This window comes from Paroedura picta, chromosome 2 (genome assembly GCF_049243985.1).
Source record: "Paroedura picta isolate Pp20150507F chromosome 2, Ppicta_v3.0, whole genome shotgun sequence".
In the NCBI taxonomy this organism is placed as follows: Eukaryota; Metazoa; Chordata; class Lepidosauria; order Squamata; family Gekkonidae; genus Paroedura; species Paroedura picta.
The window spans coordinates 183,030,502-183,058,343 of record NC_135370.1 but is presented as its reverse complement, the minus strand read 5'-3'; the positions used below and the strand labels follow the sequence as shown (position 1 = coordinate 183,058,343).

The following is a 27,842-nucleotide window of genomic DNA, read 5'->3' as shown; positions in this document are numbered from 1 at the left end:
CTGTCTGCCCTCCCTCCCTTCCTCCCTCCCTCCGGCCGGTCCCTCCTTCCCCTCCGCCCTCTGCGGCCGCGGCGGCCATTGGCTGCGGGCGGTGGAGCGGCTGCGCCCGGCGGCGGCGGCGGCGGCGGAGAGGAGGAGGAGGAGGCGGCGGAGGAGGCGCGGCCGGCCGAGGCGGTGGCGGAGCTGCGGGCGGCTTCTGCGGTGAGTGGCCCGGCCGGGGAGGGCAACCGGGGGAGGGTCTGCGCCTCCTGGTCCCCGAGCATGCACAGAGGGCCCCCCTGCAGAGCCGGCGTTGACGCCCCGCCGCCTGGGCGGCCCTGGGCCTGGCCCCGTTCTCTGCGGGCCGAGCAGTTCTCTCAGGGCTCTCTGCGTTGTGGGCAGAGGAAGGGAAACGGGGGGTTGGAAGCCGCTTCGGGCGGTGAAAAGCGGGGTACAAAGCTGTGTCTTTCTCTCTCTCTCTTTCTCTGGCCTCGGTGCCCCTTGGGCCGCTGGGCGGGCTGCCCTGGCCGTACCTTCGGCGCCCGTCGGGCCAGGGCAGCAGGACCAGCCGCTGGGTCCCCTCTGCATAGAGGGCGGCCGTATCCCCCCCCCCCCTTGCTGGCCGGAGCGCATGGAGGCAGCAGCCCCCAATCCTGGGTCTTTTCCCACCCAAAGGGGAAGACAGAGATCTCCTCTCCATTGTCTGCTCAGGCTGGCAGCTGCTCTCCAGGGTCTCAGGCCAAGGTCTTTCCCATCCCCTCCTGCCTGGGCCTTTCAATTGGAGATGCTGCCGGGGATTGAACCGGGGACCTTCTGCATGCCCGGCAGAGGCTCTGCCCCTGAGCTACGGCTCCATGGCTCTCTAGAGTCCCACCCGGACCCTCCCGCCTGGCTCTTTCAGAGGGAAATGCTGGGGGTTGCTCCCGGGACCTTCTGCACGCCCAGCAGGTGCTCTGGCACTGTGCCGCGGCCCCTCCCCAAACGCATACCTGGACTTCCCAGGTCCTCATCTTGGCTTTGGTGAGGTGAGTGTCCAGGAGCGGTGTCTAAAAGAGTTGGCCTGTTGAGGTCACAGCCTGCTGCACTGGAGGCAGGATTGGCCTTGGAAGCCCTACGAGGTCGGCCTTCCCCCATATGACCGTAACCCCAGTCATCATTGGAGTCCTTGCTTCACTTGCTCCGGCTGTCTGAGGCCGTCTGAGGCTGGGGGTGGGGGGTGGGGGGTGGGATGGGGGGCAAGGGGACCTGAGACGAGGCCTTCTTGGTCATGGCACCTGAACTTTGGAGCTCTTTCCCCAGGGAGAGAGTCTTATTCGCAACCTTCCAACTGTAGGCGGAGGCTCCTTTGTACTTCTGGGGGCGGCAGCATGTTTTTAGTGGATTATTTTAAATGCTTTTCAATATTATTTTCAATGGGTGCTAGCCTGGAGGGCTTAAAGGGGGGGGGGGAAAGAGGGCCGCTGCAAAGAAGCCCTCCGTGCTTGGAGGCAGCTGTGGGAAGAGGCCGAGGCCTTGGGTCGGTGTACGGAGGCAATTTCTCGGACGCTGCTGAGAAGGCTGGGAAAAGCTGGCCTTTGGGCCTGATCTCTTCCATTCTCCCCAAGGCTTTACTGGCTGTCCTCTTACTAAGCACTTTGGGGGGTGGGGGGAGTTGCGGTCAGGTTGCAACTGAGCTCTGTTCACCCTGTTAGGGTCTCAAGGCTTGCCATTGGCTGCCTCGGCGTACCAACCCTGCATGGTGTCTTCCCATCCAAATGCTTGCCAGGGCCCACCCTGCGTAGCCCCCAAGACCAAGCCAGAGATCCAGCCAGCGTGAGCCGTCCAGGTGAGACAAATTGTGGCTCATTGATCCTGGGGAGACGTCAATCGTATTGACTCGCTCTGTGCGATCTGCCTCAAACCCAAGTGGGAAAGGTGGGTTGCAAAGAGTGTGAATGGATAAATGTTCCAGGCCAGAGACCGTGAGCTGAGGGGGTAGCCGTGGGCCTTTCCTCTGCGCAGCAACCGGGGACTTCCTTGGGGTCCTTCATCCGACCAGTCTTGGGGGCTGACCCTACTTAGCTTCTGAGACTTGACGAGATCCGATTAGCCTGGGCCAGCCCACTTCAGGCCGGAGGTTCCGAGGAGGTTTGCCATCCCCTGCCTCTGCGTAGCAACCTTGGACTTTTCTGGGTGGTCTCCCATCTGAGTAGGCAGTACCAGCCTGGGCTGAGATCTGATGAGATGAGGGTATCCTGGGCCACCCCCGGTCAGGGGAAGAGGCAAACGGAGGAAGTTTGCCATCACCTACCTCTGCGTAGCAACCTGGGGCTTCCTTAGTGGTCTCCTATCCTAGTAGCAACCAGGGCTGACTCTGCTTAGCTTCCGAGCTCTTCCGAGATCAGCCTCGCCTGGACCATCCAGGCCTGGGTGTTTCTGGGTTCCCTTGGTGGTCTCCCATCCAAGTACTAAGCAGGGCTGATCCCGGCTGGCTTCTGAGGTCTGATAGGATGGGACAATTCCCTGTCCCCTTGGAAGGCTGAATGGCCTGAGAAGCTTGGTTTTGCAAACTGGCCAACTAGTAAGAGGGGCACAGAGGGAGGTCATGGGGAGGTGGGCTGAGGCCGCATTCAGCCGGATGCGCTTCCTCTTTTCCAGTGTGGAGGAGGCCTGGGGGTGGCGTCTTAACTAGGCTGCTTCAAGGCCGACCTCTCATTTGGGACCTCGTTGTAAAGCCCACCGCAAGATTCTCCAGTTCCCAGGAATAGGAAATATTTGCAGGTGGAGGATTCTGCCGATGCAAAGACTTTGCAGGACCAGAACCAGCCACCAAAGGTTTTAAAAAGTCCCGTCCCCCCTCTCCACTGTAAACTGAAAAAAGAAATTCAAATGGGTCGCCGTGTTGGTCTGAAGGAGCACAATAAAATCGGAGTCCAGTGGCACCTTTAAGACCAACAAAGATTTATTCAAGGCGGGAGCTTTCGAGAGCAAGCTCTCTTCCTTAGTCTAAGAACTGACCATCATAACAGTGGGAATATATAAGCAAAAGTTAATTCTGTTACATACAACTGTGTGTATCTATATATTGACCTCCGAGGAAGATCAGTACTGTTGAAACGGGTGAGGTCTCTAAGCTCTGTACTTGTTGGCATTTGTGGGGTACACTCTGAGATATTTTATGGTTTTTAAACATTTTTGAGCTCGACAAATTGTTTCTATTTTTCTACATTTGTTTTTGTGAAGACTGCAGCAAATGTGTGTTGAGTACTAAATTCCAGCTGTAAAATAGATCTTAATGAGCACTTCTCTTAGGGTTGTGTGTGTGTGTGTGGGGGGGGGGGTTGGAGTTCAGCCTCTGTGTGGCATACAGAAGGTCCCTGGTTCAATCCCCGGCATCTCCAGTTAAAATTACCAGCCAGTTGGTGATGCGAATGGCCCAAAACAGAGACCCTGGGAAGCCAACTGCCAGTCACCGCAGACACGAGAATCAAGATAGCAAAGCGGAAAGACACATGGGAAGATGTATGCAAACAAAAAGGTTACAGAAAAATTCATGTATTCCAACTGTGGGTCAATTTAAAGCACAAAGAAAAATTCTTGTCTTCAGAGTCTTCAATAATCATCACCAAAACAACCAAAGACTAATATTCTAGGTGAAGTCTAGTTTCGTTGTTATACTTCCTCAGTGTTGTAATAGTGATTGCCCCTGACCAAGAAATTCCAGCAGAGCTCAAGGTCTCTTGGAAACAGAATAGAGGTCATTGGAATACATGAAATCTCCTGTAACCTCACGGATTTATTGAGCCCCACATGTTTTGTTTCTTTTTAGCATCCAGAGCAGGCTGGCAGGCTTTGAAAGGTGTAAGGTCCGAATCAGTAGAACACAGGTCAACTGTGTTCAAGACAGTTGGGGAAGGGGCTGTGGCTCAGGGGTAGAGCCTCTGCCCTTCATGCAGAAGTCCTCACAGTCCTCACAGCTACACCATGGAGGGCTCACATCCAGCCAGTTCTGAGGCAGCTGCATTGGTTACCGGTCGCCTTCCGGATCAGGTTCAAGGTTTTGGTTTTGACCTTCAAGGCCATCCGTGGTCTAGGCCCAGCATATATGAGGGACCGCCTTTTGCCCTATATCCCCCGCAGGGCTTTATGCTCTGCGGGGGCTAACCTACTGGTCGTTCCCGGCCCCAAGGAAGCCCGCCTGGCCTCGACTAGGGCCAGGGCCTTTTCGGTCCTGGCCCCAACCTGGTGGAATGAGCTCCCGGAAGACATGAGGGCCCTGCGGGAATTACCAGCATTCCGCAGGGCCTGTAAGACGGAGCTCTTCCGCCAGGCTTATAACTGAGGCCGGGCAGAAAGAAGATCAGCCCCCCCCTCACAAACTGGCGGTAGAGAGCGTCACCCCCCTGCCGTAGATGAGGATGCGGAGAGCAAATGAGTAGATTACGCCATCGCTGTTACAATTACTGTAAATTATTGGTTTTTATTGTCATTTTATGGTTTTAGGGGACGGGGTTATGTAAGCCGCCTCGAGCCTTCGGGGGGAGGCGGGGTATAAATATAAATATAAATATAAATATAAATATAAATATAAATATAAATATAAATATAAATATAAATATAAATATAAATATAAATATAATAATAATAATAATAATAATAATAATAATAATAATAATAATAATAAAGGTCCCACGTTCAATCCCCGGTGTCTCCAGTCTGGTGGGAGGTGATGTGAAAGACCCCTCCTGAGACCCTGGAGAGCAGCTGCCAGTCTGAGCAGGCAATACTAACTTCAAGGGACCATGAGCCGGCCAGGCCGGGAGTGATGGCCAACAAATACAGTGATAAATGAATAAAAAATAAGGCAGCTTCATGGGTTTGTAAACTGTCAAGTTTGAATCCCAAGGTACTCCAGCTGCCCAGTGTAATTTGATTTCTGATTCCCCGCCAGGAGTTGTGAAATGGGCCAGGGATTATTTCACTTCGTCTGAAGGACTCCGTCGCTCCTGGAGGGTGTAACCTCAGCCGTAACTTGGGGCTCCGGGCACCGGGTCGCTTCTGCTCGCGATGGAGAAGTACGAGAAGATCAGCAAGATCGGCGAAGGGTCCTACGGGGTCGTCTTCAAGTGCCGGAACAAGGACACGGGCCAGGTGGTGGCGATCAAAAAGTTCCTGGAGTCCGAAGACGACCCCGTGATTAAGAAAATCGCACTGCGAGAGATCCGGATGCTGAAGGTGATTTATTTCGGGTTCCCCAGATAGCAGAAGATCAGGGCTGCGTACCCGTTTGATTACCACCCCCACCCCCCAGTTCTATCAAGCGGATTGGTTAAAAGTGTGTGTGGGGGGGATCATGTTTAACATTTTGTTTTTAAAAGGACCTGGACAGGTGGACAGGGGGAGGTTCAAAAGGGTTATCTGACGCAAACATGAGATGGATTGATTGAGTCAAGATGAAGAAGATCTGGTTTTTATACGCCAGTTTTCACTACCTGGAGAAGTCTCAAAGCAGCTTACAATCACCTTCCCTTCCTCCCCCCACAACAGATGAGGTAGGTAGGGCTGAGAGAGCTCTGGAAGAACTGTCCTGCGAGAACAGCGCTAACTGGACTGTGACTAGCCCAAGGTCACCCAGCTGGCTGCCTGTGGTGGAGGAGCGGGGAATCCAACCCCTCTTGCCAGATTAGAGGCCGACTCTCTTAACCATGGCAGTATGCTGACCCAGTGAGGTTGTGGTTAGGCTGGAGAGGGGCGGACTCTAATCTGGAGAACAGGGTTGCCAGCTCTGGGTTGGGGACTACCTGGAGACTTTGGGGGTGGAGCCAAGAGTGGGTGGGACCAGTGTAGCCTAATGCGATGGAGTCCACCCTCCAAAGCAGCCCTTTCCTCCAGGGGAGCTGAGCCGTCATCCCACATCCCTAGGGGCTGGCATCCCCACGGTGGAGCTTTGGGGTGTCTCCCTCTCCTCGGGGCAGCGTGCAGACCCAGACGTCTCTCTCTCTCTCTCGTGCCTTTCTCTGGTTCCACCTTGGCTTGTCTCCCAAGCTCCTCGATTTCCGCTCGTGCTTTCTTGGCCAAGCTGGGGGGGGGGGGAATGGGCAGCCGTTTCATCTTGGGATGAAAGAGTGTTTCCCCTCCCCACCCCAAAAAAACCCCAGTTGCTGCCTACTTATGGGCATGATATGTGGGGAGCGGCAGGAACATTTGCTCGGCCGAATTCTGTGCCGAGGCGGAATTGGCTAAAAAGCCCAGCCTGGCCTGCAGGGCAAAGTTTTTGCTGGTTCTGCAGTGCCCTAAACAAGGCCGGGGGACCTCAGGAGGTGCCTGCATAAGAGGGCCCGGGAAGCACAAATCCCTCCCCTTCTGGGCGCCCACGGGAACCTTTTCTGGAAGCCGCTAAGTGTTTTCAGAGAACAAAAGCAGAGTCCAGTCAGGCACCTTGAAGACCAACAAAGATTTATTCAAGGCTTTTGAGTGCAAGCACTCTTTAGAGAAGATCTGCTTTTCTGTACCCCACTTTTGACTACCCAAAGGAGCCTCAAGGCGGCTTCCAGTCACTGTCCCTTCCTCTCCCCGCAAAAGACATCCTGTGAGGTGGGTGGGGCTGAGAGTGCTCGGAGAGAACTGGGACTGGCCCCAGGTCACCCCGCTGGACGCATGTGGAGGAGGAGCGGGGAATCGAACTTGGTTCTCCAGATTAGAGGCCGCTGCTCTTAACCATCCCGGCTCCAGTGGGAGGTGGGGCCAGTGGGAGCTTTTGCCCAGCAAGGCTTCTGATTGGCCGCTGGATATTTGATGGATTGTGCAGATTTTTAAAAACATTGTAGAAGGATCTTTGCTGTGTGGCTGAAAGTGCTGTGCAATCGGAGAAGAAAGCCATGTGGCTCCACAGTCACATCGATATCCCAATAAAGTTGATTTCAACCATGCTGAAGTCAACTTTTTTGAAATATCTATATCACCGTTTGTCCACTTTTTCCCCCTTGAGAAACCCCTGAAACATTCTTGAGGCTTCAAGAAAACCCAGAAGTGGTGCAGGCATGCAGAATATGATTGGGAAGCAGAGCTGTGGACACGCCCACCCAGGGCCCCTCCCCTTCCCACCCCCTCCAGGCCCATCAGTGGCCACTTTAGGGGGGGATCATCATGACCTATATAGTCATATCACCCAATAAATACATAACAAATTTAAACCTTTATATAGAATTAATTTCTGCCCATTTGGGAAACCCTTCCAGGGCCATCAAGAAACCCCAGGGTATCCCAAAACCCCGGTTGAAAAAGCCTGATCTATATGAACAATGAGCGGAACGTTTTCGTTTTCAATTCCTGCATTCCCCTGTGTGATTTCCTTTTGTGTCGTCGTAGAGGTATTCTGGGGCAGCCCTTTTGTGTCTGGCTCCGCCTCCTGCAGCAGCCATTGTATGCTGGGTCCGCCCCCTGTGGCAGCCATTTTGTTTCTGCGCTCAGCACCCCGTGTCAGAATCCCAGAGGTGCACACAGGCTCAAAAAGGCCCCACCAGGACCTAGGCATGCCCTCGGTGCATCCGTCAGCCTTCACAGGCCAACCCCGTCAAAGTGTGCACCGTTGTCCGTGTGCCGAGACCCTAAGATGCTCCGTGGCCGGAGTCCCCGCTCCTAGCCAAGAACGCCACCCCCCCCCCCCCCCCGGGCCTGTCAATATTTGCTTGTGTTAATCTTGAGCTCTGGTTTCCGTGGTGCTGGGTTTGAGCGAGATGGGTGATACAGAGTCTGAATAGAGTTGTTAGTCATAAGTCTTCCCAGACAAAGCCCTTGGCGGGGGATTTATGTGACTGCCCCGCTGCTAGGAACACAAGATAAAAATCCGGTCTTGGCCTGCCTTCAATGAACCCAGCGTTCCTCAAGTCCTGCGTTCAGGGCCAGATCCTGCCACTCCTTGGGCAGGGGCGGGGAGAAGGATCAGAGGGGTCGGATCCAGCCCCGTCTACCCGACAGTCGGTTGCCTCATGAGCATGGCGCAGTCAAAGGAGCAGTCCCACATCGGTTTTCTGCAGACTCCAGTTCTCAGCGGCTCACTGCCTCTGAACATGGAGGCTTTGTTTTCAGTTCCCGTGGCTAACGGGTGTTGCCAGCTGACTAATCCATGTCTAATATTTGTTTTAAAAGCTGAGTTCATAGACATCCCTGCCTCATGCGCGTTAGTGAAATGGTCATGGTAGCTTCAATAAAAGATTGAAAAGTCCCACATTAAAATGTTCACTCTCTGCAAATTGTCCAAAACAAAACCCCACAGCCCCAAAGTCCCATATCGTTTGGGATGGAGATTTCAAGGGATACGATCTCCCATATTTTCTAGCCCAGGAATTAAGATCACAGAGACAAAGAAGAAGAAGAATCGGTTGTTATATCCCGCTTTTCACTGCTGGAAGGAGTCTCAAAGCAGCATACAATTGCCTTCCTTTCCTCTCCCCACAACAGGCATCTTGTGATCTCTGTGGGGCTGAGAGAGCTCTGCTCTGTGAGAACAGGACTATCAGGACTGTGACTAGCCCAACCTCACCCAGCTGGTTGTATGTGGAGGAAGAGGGGGGAATCAAACCCAGCTTGCCAGATCAGAAGCTGCCACTCTTAACCACTACGCCATGCTTACTCTCCCAACTGCCCCACCCACCAATCAGAGAATTTTATTTGATGGACATACAGAAAGGGCCTTTTTGTTGCCAGCCCCGTAATTTTGGAAGAACCTCCCCAGCGAGGCATGCCTGGCCCCCTCACTTGCGATCTTCAGGTTTTATTTAGGGCCACATTTGGCTCAGTTAAGCAGTCCTGAGTTGTGAATTTAAATTTGGGTTTTTGTATTTTATTTGCGTCTTTTGTTTACATTTTAAGCCACCTTGAGCTGCATAAGGAAAGAAAGTGGCTAACAAATGTTTTGGCATAAATTAAATAAATGAATTCAACTGTGGTAACCTGGTCAAGATTGACCTTGGAGATCAGCTCCCCCCCTCTCCGTAACGTTCTTCTGTTCAGTAATGACAACGTGGGATTTAAGGCCACTGGATCCCACAGCTCCAAAAGGCTGATTTGTGGAGGAGAGATCTGTCCATACAAAGCCCTCCTGTGGAACCTCCAGGGTGAGAGGCAGTCTATCTTTGAAAGCCAGTCACAGGGGAGCAGCAAGAGGGGAAAGCTGGTGAGCTATTGTGGGGAACGGTGCTGCCCCAGAGGGGCTGAGGAGCCGATCTGGCTGGACTCTTCTAAGACAGACCTCTGAGAATTTCAAAGGGCCGGAAAGGTGGAGAACGGCAGGTAACGTCGGGGACGCCTCTGTGACGGACGTGCCTCCTTGGCAGGCACCCACTGCAAACAAAACATGAAACGGGGCGCTGTTTGCGGCTTCCTTTGCCAAACGCCGATGTTGCTGTGCGGGAGGGTGTCGATGGGAACAAGTGTAGGCCTGCTTGGCCATCTCTCTTCTTGGTCAATAGTAACAGTTTGTTTGTTTGCTCCGGAGGCTAACAGCGCCGGGGCTGGGCTGTAGGGCCCTGCCGGAGGCGAAGAACGCAGCACATCCAAGGGTGAAAAATGAGATTCCCCAAGAAACGGTCCCCCCCCCCAAGCTTGTAAACACTGGAAGGACAAAGGCCACAAAACAGCCGGACTCTGGCATCTGAGATTGGCGGGGCAGGCAGCGGGTGCGGAGAGAGATTGAAAAGAGAGCTGCCCTTACCTTCCCCCTCCCTTTCTTTCCCCTGCTTGTTATTTTTTTTAAGGGATGCAAAATGCTGTTTTTGAAATGCATGAAAGCCAAGTCGGAAAAACCCGGTGCGCGTCATGCGCCGGGAGGGCGGGTTTGACCTTTAGCAAGACGCCGACTCCTCTGAGCTTTTATTGAGCCGTGCCAGGGAGAAAGCTTTCATCGCCAGAGGCGACCTGGTTTCTAAAAGGACAGGAGGGGGTTGCGCCGCTAAAATAAAACCCGTACAGAATCAAAAGGAGCTTCCGGGAGGGATGGATCATGGCAGGGAGGGACAGACGCCGAGGCGGGCAGTGGAAAGCAGAATGAATTGTTGTTCACGGGATGGTGCCGGCTTTGTTTTTCGTTTCATTTTATCCCACGGTTCATGTTCTGACGTCTGGTTCTCCTGCACTCAGCAGATGAACATGTTGACTATGTGTATGAATGTCAAGAGACATGCAGAGGTAGTTGGCCATTGCTTGCCTCTGCGTAGCAACCCTGGACACTTAGTGGTTTCCCATCCAAGCATAGATAAGCAGGACTAACCCTGCTTGGCTTCTGATGAGATGGTTAGCTTGGGCCAGCCAGGTCAAGGCAAGAGATGAGGAGAGGCGGTTGGCCATGGCTTGCCTCTGCGTAGCAACCCTGCACTTCCTTGGTGGTCTTCCACTCAAGTATCAACAAGGGCCAGATTAGCTTCCAAGATCTGATGAGATGAGGCTAGAATGGGCCAGCCACATCAAGGCAAGAGATGAGGAGAGGCGGTTGGTCATGGCTTGCCTCTGCATGGCAACCCTGGACTTCCTTGGTGGGCTTCTATCCAAGTACCAACCAGGGACAACCCTACTTCACTTCCAAGATCTGACAAGATGAGGGAAGCCTGGGGCATCTAAGAGATGTTCAGAGCTGGCTTATCTTAACCTTCCTCTGCGTAGCAACCCTGGAATTCCTTGTTGGTCACCCATCCAAGTACCAACCAGGGCCAGCTTAGCTTCCAGGATCTGATGAGATGAGGCTAGCCTGAGCCACGCAGGCCAAGGCTAGAGATTGCCATGGCCTGCCTCTGCGTAGCAACCCTGGACTTGAGGGCTGTTCGTAGAGGGAATCCGCTCCCTCGGAGGATGGTGGAGTCTCCTTTGCTGCAGCTTTTGAGGGGGACATTGGATGAGCACCTATCAGGAGGGTGAGATAATTAAGCTCTGAGATGGGGGGGGGGCTGGACTGGATGGTCTTTGGTGGTCTCTTCCAGTTGTGTGTGATTCTGATTCTGTCCCAACTGGCCCGTCAGAGGTTGACCTCTGCTGAATCGGCCCTGCTTCTTCTGTCTTTCAGCAACTGAAGCATCCCAACCTGGTCAACCTCCTGGAGGTTTTCCGGAGGAAGAGGAAGCTGCACCTAGTTTTCGAGTACTGCGACCACACTGTTCTCCACGAGCTGGACAAGAACCCGCGGGGGTGAGTGGGCAGAGCCCCATGGCGGAGGCCACGCTGAGGAGGCCTCTGCTCTGAATCGGTCCTCCGTAGGAACTCAGGGATGAGCGTGAGACGAGACCCCCGGCGCCATTCCTGAGGCGACGGTTCGGTTGCTACGGAGGGCAACGCACTGCTCCAAAGGACAGGCCGAGCGTCAGCCTGGCCTCTCACCAAGGAGAGGCCGCAGCTGAGGGCGGAAACTTGGAGTGATCTTTGTGTTGCTCGGTGGGAGGGGGGAAGGGTCTCCATGAATCCTTGGCATATGATCGAGCAGCACGGACCGCACCTGAGGAAGGACTCTTCCCTGCCCATGATGGTGACGTTACAACGTTCAGGAGAACAGTCTGGTTTGGTGTATTTTGGGGAACAAAAGAGTTCTTGAGTTCCATTCAGAGCCGGAAAGGGCACATGAGACCGGGAGACAACTGCAGCCGGCTCCTCGAGTGGAGAAATGGCTCTGTTCTACCACAAGCATCGCATAACAGTGTGGTGTGCTCCTTACGCACCTGGGGAGAGCGCATAGCCTCTGGCCACGAGAATGGTGGGAACTCAGAGCCTGGGGACACCATGACCTCTGTGGGCCTTTCTCTGTCACAGGCGTCTGTCCGTCCGTCCGTCTTGGCCATTTCCTTCTGGAAACAGTGCAAGGCCCTTTCTGCAAGGGGGCTCTGAGGGGGTCAGGCTCTCGGTCGGGGTCATGGTTAGGAGCGGCGGCTTCTAATCTCGTGAGCCGTGTTTGATTCCCTGCTCTTCCACGTGCAGTCAGCTGGGTGAACTTAGGCTTGTCGCAGTCCTGATAGTGTTGTTCTCACAGAACAGTTTCTCCCAGACATATCTCAGCCCCACCTCCCTCGCAGAGTGTCTGTTGCGGGGAGAGGAAAGGGAAGGCGATTGGAAGCCACTTTAAAATTATTATTTAAATTATTATTATTTGAGACTCCTTCAAGGAGAGAAAAGCAGGGAATAAACACCAGCTGTTCTTCTTGTCACAGTGAAACTATCTGAGAATGCATCTGTCAGAAATGGAAGCAATTAGGATATTTTTATTTCCCTTGGCAGCCTTTTATCTGACGTTCTTAGGCAGCCAGGCCTTTGGGGGACCCAGTGCACAGACAGGATCCGGGTGATCCACGTGTAGCCCCCCTACTCATTCATCAAGTGTCATGCTCTCAGACAGACTTACTTCACAGGGCTACGTTTTAGTATTTACTCTCTCCCTTTTTTCCCTTTAGTCCAGTGGTCCCCAAGCCCCAGTCCGAGGCCCGGTACCGGTCCGTGGATCAGTCGGTACCGGGCCATGGCTCCTCCTCGTCCTCCTCCCCGGCTGCTGCCTCGGGGGCTGCCCTGCCACTCTGCCGCTGGCTCACCTCTGGTGCTCTCCAGCGGCCGCCATGGCTGGGGCTCCCCCTAGGCGTGGCACTGCACAGATGCTGCTGGCAGTGCCCCCCAGCGGGCGGCGGGAAATCAGGGACGCCAGCGGGAAAGCAAGTGGTGGCAACGTCCCTCAGCAAAAGACTGCCCCCCCCCCGGGCCTCAGTAAAACTGTCAAGTGTTGACAGGTCCCCGGTGATAGAAAGGTTGGGCACCACTGCTTTAGTGGGTTTTTGGAAACTGGTCCTCATTGGTTAGACTTGCCTGAGCACTGAGATCTCAGGAAGAGAGCTTGTAGGTGCAGCCATCTCAGAGGCCCGTGGGGGTGTGACATGCAGGCGGGCCTTCTCTGGGTGGCCCCCAGAATCTGGAAGAACCTTCCTCTGGTCATTTGCCAGGCGCCTACATTATATGGTGAAAACATATGTCTTCCTGCAGGCTTTTGACATCTAGAAGAAGAAAAGTTGGTTCTTAGATGCCGCTTTTCTCTCCCCGAAGGAGTCTCAAAGGGGCTTCCAGTTGCCTTCCCTTCCTCTCCCCACAACAGACACCCTGTGAGGTGGGTGAGGCTGAGAGAGCCCTGAGATTACTGAAGAAGAAGAAGAGTTGGTTCTTAGATGCCGCTTTTCTCTACCCAAAGGAGGCTCAAAGTGGCTTCCAGTCACCTTCCCTTTCCTCTCCCCACAACAGACACCCTGTGAGGGAGGTGAGGCTGAGAGAGCCTTGATATTACTGAAGAAGAAGAAGAAGAGTTGGTTCTTAGATGCCGCTTTTCTCTACCCGAAGGAGGCTCAAAGCGGCTTCCATTCGCCTTCCCTTCCTTTCCGCACAACAGACACCCTGTGAGGGAGGGGAGGCTTAGCAAGCTCTGTGAGAACTGCTGTGTGAGAATCAAACCTGCCTTGCCAGATTAGAAACCACCGCTCTTAACCACTACTCCAAGTTGGCTCCTAGTTCTAGTTCTGTGTCGTTCTGCCAGGCTGGGAGGGAGGGGGTTATGCTCTAAATGTCTATGCATTTTAGATTATTTTATCCTGTTTTTATTCTGACCCTCCCCCCTCTGTGGGCCTTTAGGTGTAGGTGGAGGATATAACTCTACATTCAAATAAAAAAATTAATTGGGGAGAGCCAGTGTGGTATAGCAATTAGAGCGTCAGACCCGGGTTCGAATCTCCATTCTGCTACAGAAGCATGCTGGCTGACTTGGGGCCAGGCTCTTATTCTTCAGATTTAAAAAACAAAATACTGCAGCCTTATGGTTAGAGCAGAATTTAAGGAAATACTTTCATGTGGCTTTGCCTCCAAAAGTGGGCAATGTCCGTATGTAAAATGGTCTGGGCTCATCTGTATTCTCTTTCGTCGGCCACCAAAGCAAACGAACCAAGGTTGCCAAAAACTCAGGCTTTGCTGTTTTCCATGCATCTCCGGCAATCCTTAGGGAAGCAAGTGTGTGTGGGGGGGGAGAGTGTGCGAGGAGGGTGTGTGTGTGTGTGTGTCTGTTGTCATGGGGTCTTTCTCCAGCGCTTTGGCTGGCAGAGCTTATAAACCTCACTTGAAGGTCAAATGCCAATCTTTGCAGAGATGGAGGCAAGAGTGGGAGGAAGGAAGGGAATCTTGGGAGGTGGGCAGAGCGGTTGAGTTTGCAAACGACCCGGATCTGTCTGGTTCCTTCCTTTCGGAGCCTGAGCCTGTAAAAGCCTTGGCTGGACTCAGATGGGCTGAGGGGCCCCCAAGAGAAGGGGGGGAGGAATGGCTACCAAAAAGAAAAGACAGTGCAAATGTTGAAAACGCCGTATATAATATAATGATACATTTTGAAGGGCTAAAACATCATTTGGAAACAACCATCCTGTGGGTTCCACACAATATAAAGACAAAGGTCCAGGTACATAAATACAGGTACATCTTGTCTCCCTACAAAAGAAGAAAAGCTGGTTTTTATATACCCCACTTTTCACTACCTGAAGGAGTCTCACAGCTCACAAACATCTTTCTCTTCCTCTCTGCACAATAGACACCCTGGAGGTTGGTGGGGCAGAGAGAGCCCCAACAGAACTGCTCTGGGATAACCGCTCTAACAGGATTGTGAAGCAGGTGGGGCTGAGAGAGCTCTGAGAGAACTGTGACTAGCCCAAGGTCACCCAGCTGACTGCATGTGGAAAAGGAGAGGGGAATCAAACCTGGCTTTCCAGATTAGAGACTGCTGCCACACTACACCATAAAAAAAAAAACAAATGCCATATGCGTTTCGGCACCTGGCCTTTCTCAGCGGTATAATGCAAACTGAGGACTCCATTGATTTAACAAAGACAAGCGTAAAATGAATCACACACACAGTAGATGCTGAGATGTTCACCTCTAGAGCAAGTAGTATCAAAAATCCTTGTGATCATCAAGGTGTAAAATATGACCTTTGCCCCTGGATCCTCAAGGGTCCTACCCGAAATGCTCAAAGCTCCAATGGCGTGCTCAGGTGCACCCTTTGCCCCATAAGAATCTGACCACTGTCGCAGTGGAACAGAATTTGAGTCCAGGGGCACCTTTAAGACCACCCGAGTTTCATTCATGAAATGAGCATTCTTGCGCATCTCACTTTGTTGGATGCTCACGTGCTCTCTAAAGCCACCTGTGATAAGGGGATCCTACTGCAGGCAACGGAGGAACCAGAGTTGGTGTCCAGAGGGGCAGGTGAGGGCTGGTGTGTCATCTTTGCTGAAATGCAAAGCTCCCTGGGTGACCTTGGACCGGTCACTTGCCTTCCACCTGCCTACCTCACAGGGTCGTGGTGAGGATAGCCTAGAGGAGGAGAGAGGATGCTGGAGGAGGGCTTGCCAGCCTGAGCTCTGTGAAAGAAAGGCAGGAAATAGAGATAGTGCCCTGGGGATATTGCAAGGTGTTGCTGATCTCTGTACTTTCTCTCTGTCCCCCCTCCAGGGTTCCGGAGCATCTTGTCAAGAGCATAATTTGGCAGACTCTCCAAGCAGTGAACTTTTGCCATAAACACAACGTAAGTCGTGCCATTGGCATGCCACAGATCGCCCCCCCCCCTTTTGGAGCCCACAGGCACCTTTGGAATTCCACGACATGGGGAGGGCAGGTGCAACATGGCTGCCACAGGGGGTGGAGCCAGTTAGAACATGGCTGCTGCAGAGGGCAGAGCCAACGTGCAGGAGTAACGAGGAGTCATTTGAAAAAGTATCCGGGGTGTATGTCTGTGGGGGGGAAAGGAGTGGGAGAGGTTGAAATCCACACTGAGCTGGGGGCTGCTTCTGAAACAGCATCGTGTTAATCTTCACAGCCAATCAGAACTCCAGTGGCCAATCAGAAGCCTTACTGGGAAAGAGGCCCTGGGGCCTTTCAGAAAGAGATTCTGGCCATGTTCAAAGGACTTTAGGGACATATTTACCCCTGGCCGATCTCTGGAGCAGTTAGGAAGCTGTATTTGTAATTCCTGAACATCCTGGAGGGGGGGGGTTGCACTGGTATTGCGCACTCCCTTTAAACCCCATATAATTGGGGCTATCCTATTTACCTGGATAATCATGAATTTATTCTAATCTAGATCTTGATCTTGCATTTCCCACAATGTATCTCCTCATCTGTGCTCCAGGCCAAGGCATCTAGGTCACAAACAGGTTTAAATTACTCCTGTGTTAATAGAAAACCAAGATAAGATTTATTTAGGAAAGCATCACCCAAAATGGGGCATGTTTTCCTCCTGCATTGAAGGGAAATAGCATTCCATGCTTGGCTGAGATTTTGGACTTGCTTTTTGTTTGGTTTCATAAGAATGTCACAAGAGTTCTGCTGAAGCACACAAGTCTCTCACAGTAGCCAGCCAGTTCCTCTGGAGAGCAAACAGCAGGGCAGAGAGGCCGAAGCCTTCCCAAGAACATCAGGAGAGCCCTGCTGGGTCAGACCAGGGGTCCATCCAATCCAGCCTCCCATCTCACACAGGGGCCAGCCAGTTCCTCTGCAGGGCCAGCAACAGGGCAGAGAGGCCGAGGCCTTCCTAAGGACATCAGGAGAGCCCTGCTGGGTCAGACCAGGGGTCCATCCAGTCCAGCCTCCTGTCTCACCCAGGGGCCAGCCAGTTCCCCTGGAGGGCCAGCAACAGGGCAGAGAGGCCGAGGCCTTCCTAAGGACATCAGGAGAGCCCTGCTGGGTCAGACCAGGGGTCCATCCAGTCCAGCCTCCAGTCTCACACAGGGGCCAGCCAGTTCCTCTGGAGGGCCGACAACAGGGCAGAGAGGCCGAGGCCTTCCTAAGGACATCAGGAGAGCCCTGCTGGGTCAGACCAGGGGTCCCTCCAGTCCAGCCTCCTGTCTCACACAGGGGCCAGCCAGTTCCTCTGGAGGGCCAGCAACAGGGCAGAGAGGCCGAGGCCTTCCTAAGGACATCAGGAGAGCCCTGCTGGGTCAGACCAGGGGTCCATCCAGTCCAGCCTCCCATTTCACACAGGGGCCAGCCAGTTCTTCTGGAGGGCCAACAACAGGGCAGAGAGGCTGAGGCCTTCCTAAGAACATCAGGAGAGCCCTGCTGGGTCAGACCAGAGGTCCATCCAGTCCAGCCTCCTGTCTCACACAGGGGCCAGCCAGTTCCTCTGGAGGGCCGACAACAGGGCAGAGAGGCCGAGGCCTTCCTAAGGACATCAGCCCTGCTGGGTCAGACCAGGGGTCCATCTAGTCCAGCCTCCTGCCTCACACAGGGGCCAGCCAGTTCCTCTGGAGGGCCAGCAACAGGGCAGAGAGGTCGAGGCCTTCCTAAGAGCATCAGAAGAGCCCTGCTGGGTCAGACCAGGGGTCCATCCAGTCCAGCCTCCTGTCTCACACAGGGGCCAGCCAGTTCCTCTGGAGGGCCAACAACAGGGCAGAGAGGCTGAGGCCTTCCTAAGAACATCAGGAGAGCCCTGCTGGGTCAGACCAGAGGTCCATCCAGTCCAGCCTCCTGTCTCACTCAGGGGCCAGCCAGTTCCTCTGGAGGGCCAGCAACAGGGCAGAGAGGCTGAGGCCTTCCTAAGAACATCAGGAGAGCCCTGCTGGGTCAGACCAGAGGTCCATCCAGTCCAGCCTCCTGTCTCACTCAGGGGCCAGCCAGTTCCTCTGGAGGGCCAGCAACAGGGCAGAGAGGCTGAGGCCTTCCTAAGAACATCAGGAGAGCCCTGCTGGGTCAGACCAGGGGTCCATCCAGTCCAGCCTCCTGCCTCACACAGGGGCCAGCCAGTTCCTCTGGAGGGCCAGCAACAGGGCAGAGAGGCCGAGGCCTTCCTAAGGACATCAGGAGAGCCCTGCTGGGTCAGACCAGGGGTCCCTCCAGTCCAGCCTCCTGTCTCACACAGGGGCCAGCCAGTTCCTCTGGAGGGCCAGCAACAGGGCAGAGAGGCCGAGGCCTTCCTAAGGACATCAGGAGAGCCCTGCTGGGTCAGACCAGGGGACCATCCAGTCCAGCCTCCTGTCTCACACAGGGGCCAGCCAGTTCCTCTGGAGGGCCAGCAACAGGGCAGAGAGGCCGAGGCCTTCCTAAGGACATCAGGAGAGCCCTGCTGGGTCAGACCAGAGGTCCATCCAGTCCAGCCTCCTGTCTCACTCAGGGGCCAGCCAGTTCCTCTGGAGGGCCAGCAACAGGGCAGAGAGGCTGAGGCCTTCCTAAGAACATCAGGAGAGCCCTGCTGGGTCAGACCAGGGATCCCTCCAGTCCAGCCTCCTGCCTCACACAGGGGCCAGCCAGTTCCTCTGGAGGGCCAGCAACAGGGCAGAGGCAGAGGCAGAGGCCTTCCCCTGATATTCTCAGTGGAACAGGCTTCCTCGGGAGGTGGTGGGTTCTCCATCTTTGGAGATTTTTAAATGGAGGCTAGAGAACCTTCTGACGGAGAGGCTGATTCTGCGAAGGTTCAAGGGGGTGGCAGGTGACAGTGGATGAGCGAGAGGGTTGTGAGTGTCCTGCACAGTGTAGGAGGTTGGACTAGATGACCCAGGAGTTCCTGTCCAACTCTGTGATTCTATGATGTTGCCTCCTGGTTCTCAGATTCTGGAGGTTAGTTCCCCAGATTGTGGAGGGTTTTTAAAAAGATGTTATCATGTATGTTTTAATCAATTATCCCCTTTGGTGGCTTTTATAAGGGCAGGAAGTTTGAATATTAATGTTGTATAATAAATTTTAAAACTAGATATGTAGGCTGTGAGATTACAACTATGAAACCTGCATCAGGAAGCAAACTCCAGACGGCTTCTGAGCCAGCATTTTATTCTGTTCTCAGCAAGTTGAACCTTCCAGCTTTGGTTACTGGAAAGATATGTTGGAAGCCAAAAGCAAAACAAGGTGGAAACTCAACCTCACCCACCGTGAGGAAAGAAGTTCTCTGAAGGGGGGTGGTCAGGATCCTATGCAAGCCGAAGACGCTACTGCAATGGCCTTGTTCAGAGTTTAATGTTCAGCCCTTAACTGGACAGGAGCAAAGATCTGTGTAGCCCAGAATCCAGTTTCATGTTGTGGCCACAGAGTACAAGCAAGAAGAGGGTGAAACCACCATGCATTTTGTTTGCTCTGTCCCCACAACTGACATTGAAAGACATGCTGTCTCTTGGGATACACCTGGGCAGGGGCTCATGGGAATTGTAGTTCATGGACATCTGGAGAGCCACAGTGTGGCCAACCCTGCTTCTCTATATACGAAAGGCCTCCTTTTGACCCTCGTTGTAAATAGCCTTTGATCGGATTTTGAAAACTGTGGTTCGTGATTGTTAATCGAGAGCATCTCCATGCTAAAGCAAGGAAATCTCTGTGTTCAAAGGTAGTCAACCTGTGAACCCCAGTAAAATATCACAAATATGGGCACATTTTTATACATCGATGATTGCCCTTTGACGTATTTTGGAACAAGGATCCCACACAGCAGTTGCTCAAAAAAATGGAAATTTGGACTGAATTTGAGAAATGCGCATGGCTATACTTAAATTACTATATTTTATTTATTTCTATAATTTATACATCGCCTTCCCCGAAGGCTCAGGGCGGTTTACATAAAACGGGAACAGTACAATTAGAAGAAGAAGAAGAGAAGAAGAGCTGGTTCTTATATGCCGCTTTTCCCTACCCGAAGGAGGCTCAAAGCAGCTTACAGTCGCCTTCCCTTTCCTCTCCCCACAGCAGACACCCTGTGGGGTGGGTGAGGCTGAGAGAGCCCTGATATTTCTGCTCGGTCAGAACAGTTTTATCAGCGCCGTGGCGAGCCCAAGGTCACCCAACTGGCTGCATGTGGGGGAGCGCAGAATCGAACCTGGCGTGCCAGATTAGAAGTCCGCACTCCTAACCACGACACCAAACTGGCTCTCAGTTTATAGTAATAAGATAACAATAATAAAAATGACAAGAAGATAGTGATCGTAATAAACTTTGTAAAAAAGTAGAATACTAGGAACATTGATTAACTTGTACTGAGGCCCAGTGGCCTGGGTGGATCCCTGTTTGGAGGGAGGTAACCGGTGGGGAGCGGTGGTTCGGATCGACCTGAACCAAATGCCTGCTGGAGGAACTCCCTTTTGCAGGCCCTGCAGAACTCTTCTCTCTTTTGTTGTTATTGTTGTTGTTGTTGTTGTTATGTGCGAAGTCGTGTCCGACCCATCGCGACCCCATGGACAATGATCCTCCAGGCCTTCCTGTCCTCTACCATTCCCTGGAGTCCTTTTAAGTTTGCATCTACTGCTTCAGTGACTCCATCCATCCACCTCATTCTCTGTCGTCCCCTTCTTCTTTTGCCCTCGATCACTCCCAGCATTAGGCTCTTCTCCAGGGAGTCCTTCCTTCTCATGAGGTGGCCAAAGTATTTGAGTTTCATCTTCAGGATCTGGCCTTCTAAAGGGCAGTCAGGGCTGATCTCCTCTAGGACTTCTTCTCTCTCTATATATAAAATTCACATGTGGCTTAGATATCTCATTTCTTCTTTTCGAATGAAATAAAAATGGACCGGATCCAGCGTCTGGGTTGTGTGGTTTTCTCTCCCTGACATAAATCAGAATATCTCTGTCTGCTTGTCTCACCGAGGCCTCCTTTCTTTGTGTCCAGTGCATCCACAGAGACGTGAAGCCGGAGAACATCCTGATAACCAAATACTTTGTAATCAAACTTTGTGATTTTGGATTTGCTCGGATACTGAGTAAGTTTGGGGGCTGCCTGTGGTGGTGGTGGGGGGGGGGGCTTGAAGTTTTCTGGCGCTTGTGTCCTCCTAAAGAGTGTGGCCTCCAGAATTCTTATTTTATTTTATTTCTTTGCATTTATAGAGTGCTGTCTCTACCAACGCACACTCAGGGCGTTGAATGACATATGCACAATAATATGATTAAAATCACAGAAGTCTAAAATCAGTTCTAAAATTCTGCCCATTTATTTCTTGATTGATTGATTGAGATTGATTTAGATTTGATTGATTTAGATTTAGATAACCACCCCTCCCAGATGACAGCTCAGAGTAATAAATACACTAAAACATGAATTGCAACCAAGAAAACAATGAACTATTAGAATTTTAAACACGTATAAAAAGCCCACGATTCCAGTTCTCAGCATAATCATCTTGCTGATGTTGTAGTCCTCCCAATTTTATTTACTTATTCCAGGGAGGCTCTTCCAGACAGTCTTCAAGGTAAGCCCCATGTGGTGCACAATGCAGTAATCTAGATGTCACCAGACATGCCCTAAAGCTCTAAATACCACTTATCTCTATTGAAGTTGAGTTGATGAGTTGATTCAATTGGCATTCCTAATTTCTCCATCCCTTTCTGTGTTCCCCTCCTAACTTCCCCCCAGCTGGCCCAAGTGACTATTACACGGATTACGTGGCGACCAGGTGGTACCGTTCCCCGGAGCTCCTTGTAGGCGATACCCAGTACGGTCCCCCGGTGGACGTCTGGGCCATCGGTTGTGTCTTCGCCGAGCTGCTCTCAGGCATCCCTCTGTGGCCTGGGAAATCTGACGTGGATCAGCTGTACCTGATCAGAAGGACGCTGGGTAAGTTTGCCCGTGCAAAGGACCACTTGGAAACACTGGGGAAAGGGCATGGGTTGCCATCTTTGGCTTGGGAGACTCCTGGAAGTTTGGAGGCGGGGCTTTGGAGAGGGTGTGGCTTGGGGACGGCAGGGGATGAGCAGCGTATTATGCCCGAGAATCCATCCTCCAAAGCAGCCATTTTCTCTGGGGTTGCTGTTGGCTTCTGCTGGTGGCTGGGCCTCTGCAGTTCTGCGCCCAGCGTAGGCCAGAGTGCCCCACGGGAATCGGGGGCCAGAGATACCACTGTCTAGCCATCTACTAAAACAGCCCAAATTGTCGCAGAAGAGCCGGGGGGAGCGTTTTGTGGCAAAACTAAAAAGTCCGCCACTAGGAACTATCCATGACTTGGCAAAATAATTGCTAAAATGGTGATGATAAATCTGAGAAACCAAGTGGTGGGCTATGATGGGATTTCCGGGCTGGTGGAAACGCAGTCTGGCAGTATGGTCTCGGGCATTTCGCCAGTAACAGAGGCTGGCGTCTTCAGAGGCGGGGCACGGCAAGGTGAAGGCCTTGGGCAATTCAAACTAGGCTTGTGTGCTTCAGTGCCCTTCGGCCACTTTGGCAGCATGAATAGCCACCGAAGCGCAGAAGCCTAATTCAAACCAATTGGCTGTTGGGATGCGGACCTGCCCCCCCACACCCCCACCCACTGGCACCCTGGCTGTCCAGGTGCCCTTCCTTGGGTGCAAAGACACACTGCTCCCCCCCCCCTTCCAGAATCTCTCTCCACCGTTCCCACCGGCAGGGGCCGTGGCAAAGTTTGACACGCCTTTCCTTTCCTTCTTGCCCAAAGGGGACCTCATTCCTCGGCACCAGCAAGTTTTCAGCATGAACCAGTTCTTCAGCGGGGTGAGGATCCCAGACCCAGAAAGCATGGTGAGACCCTGGCCTGTACTGTCCCATCTTGGAAAGCGGGGGTCCCCCTTCATGGTGGCTGCACACGGGGCCCCATGGCACCTGCTGACCCCTTTCCTGGTGCCTGCCGAGTGATGGGCCCGGTGAGGCTTTCACACAGCAAGCCTGTTTGGCTGTGCAGATTGTTAAAAACTGTGTGACTGAAAAGTAAGCTATGGTGGCGAGCTCCGCCTCCTGCAGTGGCCATTTTGGGGCAAGCTCCGCCTCCTGCAGTGGCCATTTTGGGGGCAAGCTCCACCTCCTGCAATGGCCATTTTGTGGCTGGCCCTACTTCATGCAATGACAGAGTCCCCAAGGTACCTGCAGGCTCATGAAGATTTTCTGCAAACAAGGCACTGGCTTTGTCTGGAGAGGTGAGGTCATGGGTAGTTGGGAGCTGGCACCCCCAAGGCGATATTTGGGTCATGGGGAGGAGCAGCGGCACTGGAAGTCAAACAGAAAGCTGCAGGCCACCTGGGTCCTCATCCAAATATATGAAAGCTGCAACCCTGGATGGTCACGACTGGGTCTATAGCTCTCTGAATCTGCACTCGGCAGCATTGCTTCCAAAAACATGCATGCATTGCATTATTGTTCTGTCTTTGGATTGCCCTAAAACGAACTAAATCCCGGCTGTGCCGATATTTCCATTCCTCAGGAGCCGCTAGAGATGAAGTTCCCAGCCATTTCCTACTCGGCCCTGGGACTCCTGAAGGTGAGCAAAAGCATGTCAGGTGGGGGCACTTATATCCGCAAGAACCCTCGCAACGTCCTTATACTGAGTCAGACGATCAGTCCATCCAGGTTAGTATTGCCTGCCCAGGTGGGCAGCTGCTGTGGGCCAAGCAGATGCTCTGCCACTGAATCCGGATATCTCCCCTAAACTGTCTGGTTCATTCAGTGAGCCACAGGACCAGGGTCACCGCTGGCAAGAAGACGGCTTCAAACAACTGGATTCAAACACACATCTGTTACATTTAATATTTCTGGTAAGGGCTTGGAGGAGGAGCTGGTCTCATGGCTTAAGTGCTGTCCCGCCTCTGAGTGCCTCCTCCTCCAACCAGCTTGCCTGTCTGTCCATCAGCCAGCCAATCGCCTTCCATTCCCCCACCCCTGACCACCCCCTCCTCCTTCCACTTCCCTCCGAGGCTCGGAGGCTGCAGATCCCTGCCGTGTGAGAGCTACCCCTGCTGGTGAGTTCCTAACAGCTGCCTGCTGCCTTTTCAGGCCCTAGGGGGAGGGGGAGGGGGAGGTGACCTGCAAAGTTCTTCCACTCCACTCCCCTAATCTAGCGCCTGTTATATTCCTGAATGCAACAGGCTTGACCCCTAGTTCCAGAATAATCTGCCAAAGTGTCTGAACTTTATACTCCTGTTTTGCTTTCCCTCCTTCTTAAATATGTAAAGGTTAACCATGGAGACCTTGTTCCAAATTCTTTGCATCGAATGCTCCATTAAAGGGCCACGGAGGGCTCTGCCCTCCGTGCTGTTTGGATTTCAGTTGTTCCCACCAAGCTAACCATTTGCTAACTCTCAACAAACTTGTTCCACCACATTTCTGACATAACTAAATAAGAAATGGGAATGAATACTGTATCGAAAGAACTTCAATTGTTTCTGGGGCTCCTGATCCAGCAGGGCTCTTCTGATGTCATTAGGAAGGCCTCGGCCTCTCTGCCCTGTTGCTGGCCCTCCAGAGGAACTGGCTGGCCCCTGAGAGAGACAGGAGGCTGGACTGGATGGACCCCTGGTCTGACCCAGCAGGGCTCTTCTGATGTCCTTAGGAAGGCCTCGGCCTCTCTGCCCTGTTGCTGGCCCTCCAGAGGAACTGGCTGGCCCCTGTGTGAGACAGGAGGCTGGACTGGAGGGACCCCTGGTCTGACCCAGCAGGGCTCTCCTGATGTCCTTAGGAAGGCCTCGGCCTCTCTGCCCTGTTGCTGGCCCTCCAGAGGAACTGGCTGGCCCCTGTGTGAGACAGGAGGCTGGACTGGATGGACCCCTGGTCTGACCCAGCAGGGCTCTCCTGGTGTCCTCAGGAAGGCCTCGGCCTCTCTGCCCTGTTGCTGGCCCTCCAGAGGAACTGGCTGGCCCCTGTGTGAGACAAGAGGCTGGACTGGATGGACCCCTGGTCTGATCCAGCAGGGCTCTCCTGATGTCGTTAGGAAGGCCTCGGCCTCTCTGCCCTGTTGCTGGCCCTCCAGAGGAACTGGCTGGCCCCTGTGTGAGACAGGAGGCTGGACTGGATGGACCCCTGGTCTGACCCAGCAGGGCTCTTCTGATGTTCTTAGGAAGGCCTCGGCCTCTCTGCCCTGTTGCTGGCCCTCCAGAGGAACTGGCTGGCCCCTGAGTGAGACAGGAGGATGGACTGGAGGGACCCCTGGTCTGACCCAGCAGGGCTCTCCTGATGTCCTTAGGAAGGCCTCGGCCTCTCTGCCCTGTTGCTGGCCCTCCAGAGGAACTGGCTGGCCCCTGTGTGAGACAGGAGGCTGGACTGGATGGACCCCTGGTCTGACCCAGCAGGGCTCTCCTGATGTCCTTAGGAAGGCCTCGGCCTCTCTGCCCTGTTGCTGGCCCTCCAGAGGAATTAGTTGGCCTCTGTGTGAGATTGGAGGCTGGACTAGACTGACCCCTGGTCTCACCCAGCAGGGCTCTTCTGTTGTTTAGATCGGATTGCTTATAGAAACTGGCAGTGGTTCTCCAGGGTCTCTGGCTGAGGTCCTGCTCATCACCTGCTACCTTGTCCTTTTCATCTGGAGATGCCAGGGATTTAACCTGGGACATTTGCATGCCAAGGAGATGCTCTACCACTTAGCTAAAGCCTCTTCCACACCTTGGGCCTCAGTGAGACAGAAAGATTTGTAAGTGAGGCCAATGTGCAGCCTTCTGGCCGCAATGAGGAAGCCTCCCCACCTGGCCGGAATCCGCACGCAGGACGGGGGCGTCCCTGTGCTGGCCCTGATCTCTCTCCCTGCCCCCCCTAGGGCTGCCTCCACATGGACCCTGCCGAGCGCCTGACCTGTGAGCAGCTGCTGCAGCACTCCTACTTCGACAGCATCCGAGACGTAGAGCTTGGGAGGGAGCGTGAAAAATCCATGACGCGGAAACCAAACCGGCCGACTCGGAAGCACGTTCCGGGGGTAAGGAAGATCTGACGTTTTCACACCTTGCCACAAACTCAGCTGCTGCCCACGCCTCCCGAAGCTTGGCTCAGTCATGAGAGGCTGCCCCTCTCCGTCCCAACCCCTCTAGGCCCATCAATGGCCGTTCAGGCAGAGGGAGCAGGGCGACATGCGCAGTTACGTTCACATCACCCGATGAAATGTTCTAACAAATTTAGAAAATATACAGAGGCCTTCCAGAAAGTGTCCCTGCAAATTTCATGGCCAATCCGTCCCTGCGGGAAGACCAGGCTTTCCAATTCTACACTCAGTTGGCCAGCTGTCGGTGCCTGACCCCACACCGGGGGCCAGTTGGTTCCTGTTGGAACCGATTTGGCAGCTTGGTATAGTGGTTAGGAGCGGCGGCATCTGGCGAGCTGGGTTTTATTCCCCACTCCCCCACATGCAGCCAGCTGGGTGACCTTGGGCTCACCACAGTCCTGCTGGAGCTGTTCTGACTGAGCATCACTCTCAGAGCCCCTGCCTGCTTCACAGGCTGTCTGTTGTGGGCAGGAAAGGGAAGGCAAATGGAAGCCGCTTTGAGCCTCCTTCAGGTAGAGAAAAGCGGCATCTAAGAACCAACTCTTCTTCTTCTTCAGTAATCTCAGGGCTCTCTCAGCCTCACCCACCTCACAGGGTGTCTGTTGTGGGGAGAGGAAAGGGAAGGCGATTGGAAGCCGCTTTGAGCCTCCTTCAGGTAGAGAAAAGCGGCATCTAAGAACCAACTCTTCTTCTTCTTCAGTAATCTCAGGGCTCTCTCAGCCTCACCCACCTCACAGGGTGTCTGTTGTGGGGAGAGGAAGGGAAGGCAAATGCAAGGGAAGGCTTTGTGAATCCTTCAGGGAGAGAAATGTGGTACATAAGAACCTTCTTCAACTCTTCAAAGCCCCCTCCCCAACTTGACCTGGCCCTGCCTACCCTTTTAGGGCTAATTTGCATTATTTGCAAAGACCAAGTCCGTACTGCCTACGCGGTTTGTCCTCTCTTGCTCTCCCCGCAGCTGCAGTACCTTCCCCAGCTGACCAGCAGCAAGATCCTACCTGCTCTGGAGAACAAGAAGTATTATTGCAGCACGAGGAAGCAGAACTACCGGTTCCCGAACATCTAAGACGCTCCGCTCTGCTTTCCACTGAAAAGTATCGGGGCATCTCCAGCCCTGACCCCGAGACTCGAAGGAAGAGACCGAAGCGTGTTGCCGAATCCGGAGGCGAACTTCGGAAGGAAAAGAATTGCCGGAAGACTTTGGACTTTTCCTGGTTTCGGGGGAAATGCATCTGTTTGGGAGATGTTTCTTTGTGACAGAAAGGCGGGGGTCCCGAGAGCCAAGGGGTCTTGTCCAACGTGGGACGGGCGGCACCCCTGCTCAACTGCTGTGCATTCGGGCTTTGTGGCTGGAGGGGGGGGGGGGGGATGCCAAATAAGTTTTGATTCCCAACCCCCCATTCTGTCAAAGCACAGGAAAAAGAACCGCTGGGTTTGTTGCCGAAAGCAGCAACGAACGGCTGGTCTCGCTAATGCGTCCGTGCACACAAACGGCTCTTGGGAAGAGGGCAGTAGAACGAAGGGGCCTGTGGCTGAGGAGGATCCAAGTTCAAATCCAGTCTTTGCCACAAGCTCCCTACTTAACTGTAGCCACCGTAGCTAGGAAGGTTCTCTCCCCAGGCTCTGACCGCTGGGCCGCCCAGTCGATCCGGGCCTTCTCTCGTTTGCTGGGGTCCCCCCTCCCCGATCCCTCGATGGCAATCAGTGGAAGCAGGAAAAAAAAACTTTTAATCTCCATCTTGTTTAATTACTGTGTTTCTTAATATTGTATGGAAGTTTTTTGGGGGCTGGCGAAGCAGGATGTAAAGTTTTGAAATAAATAATAAAAGAAATACGTTAATGGTTCAGCATATATGTGAATGGTTCAGCATCTTCTTGAAGAAGAGGGACAAGTGGAGTACCCCAAGGATCCTTCCCGGGGCCTGTGTTGTTCAACATATTTATAAATGATTTGGATGAGGGATTAGAGGGGATACTTATTAAATTTGCAGACGATTCTGAACTGGGAGGGGTGGCAAACACAACTGAAGACAGCAACAGAATACAGGAGGATCTTGATAGGCTCGAGAAGTGGGCTAAACTGAATAAAATGAAGTTCAATAGGGATAAATGTAAAGTTCTGCATTTAGGTAGAAAAACCAAATACACCAATATAAGATGGGGGAGACTTGTCTTGGCAGTA

General features: G+C 53.2%; 1 protein-coding gene across 2 annotated transcripts; it reads left to right on the top strand.

Moving 5' to 3' along the window:
* The first annotated feature begins 41 nt into the window (after positions 1–41).
* On the top strand, positions 42–27,512 carry CDKL1 (cyclin dependent kinase like 1). Of its 2 annotated transcripts, none has more exons than XM_077324116.1 (10): positions 42–201; positions 4,910–5,193; positions 11,012–11,133; positions 15,457–15,529; positions 20,584–20,674; positions 21,325–21,525; positions 22,361–22,443; positions 23,120–23,176; positions 25,442–25,597; positions 26,619–27,512. In XM_077324116.1, the coding sequence occupies exons 2-10, from the start codon at positions 5,026–5,028 to the stop codon at positions 26,724–26,726; spliced, it is 1,059 nt and encodes a 352-aa protein (XP_077180231.1). In that variant the 5' UTR covers positions 42–201; positions 4,910–5,025; the 3' UTR covers positions 26,727–27,512. The 2 variants fall into 2 exon arrangements, with proteins under 2 accessions (XP_077180231.1, XP_077180232.1); XM_077324117.1 differs by lacking the exon at positions 42–201 and adding an exon at positions 1,671–1,804.
* The last annotated feature ends 330 nt before the right edge of the window (positions 27,513–27,842 follow it).

Excerpts from the sequence above, each read along its gene's own strand:
- CDKL1 (XM_077324116.1), top strand. The coding sequence starts at position 5,026 with ATGGAGAAGTACGAGAAGATCAGCAAGATCGGCGAAGGGTCCTACGGG. Across the intron at positions 21,526-22,360 it reads CCTGATCAGAAGGACGCTGG|GGGACCTCATTCCTCGGCAC; the intron begins GTAAGTTTGCCC and ends TCTTGCCCAAAG. Across the intron at positions 23,177-25,441 it reads CGGCCCTGGGACTCCTGAAG|GGCTGCCTCCACATGGACCC; the intron begins GTGAGCAAAAGC and ends TGCCCCCCCTAG.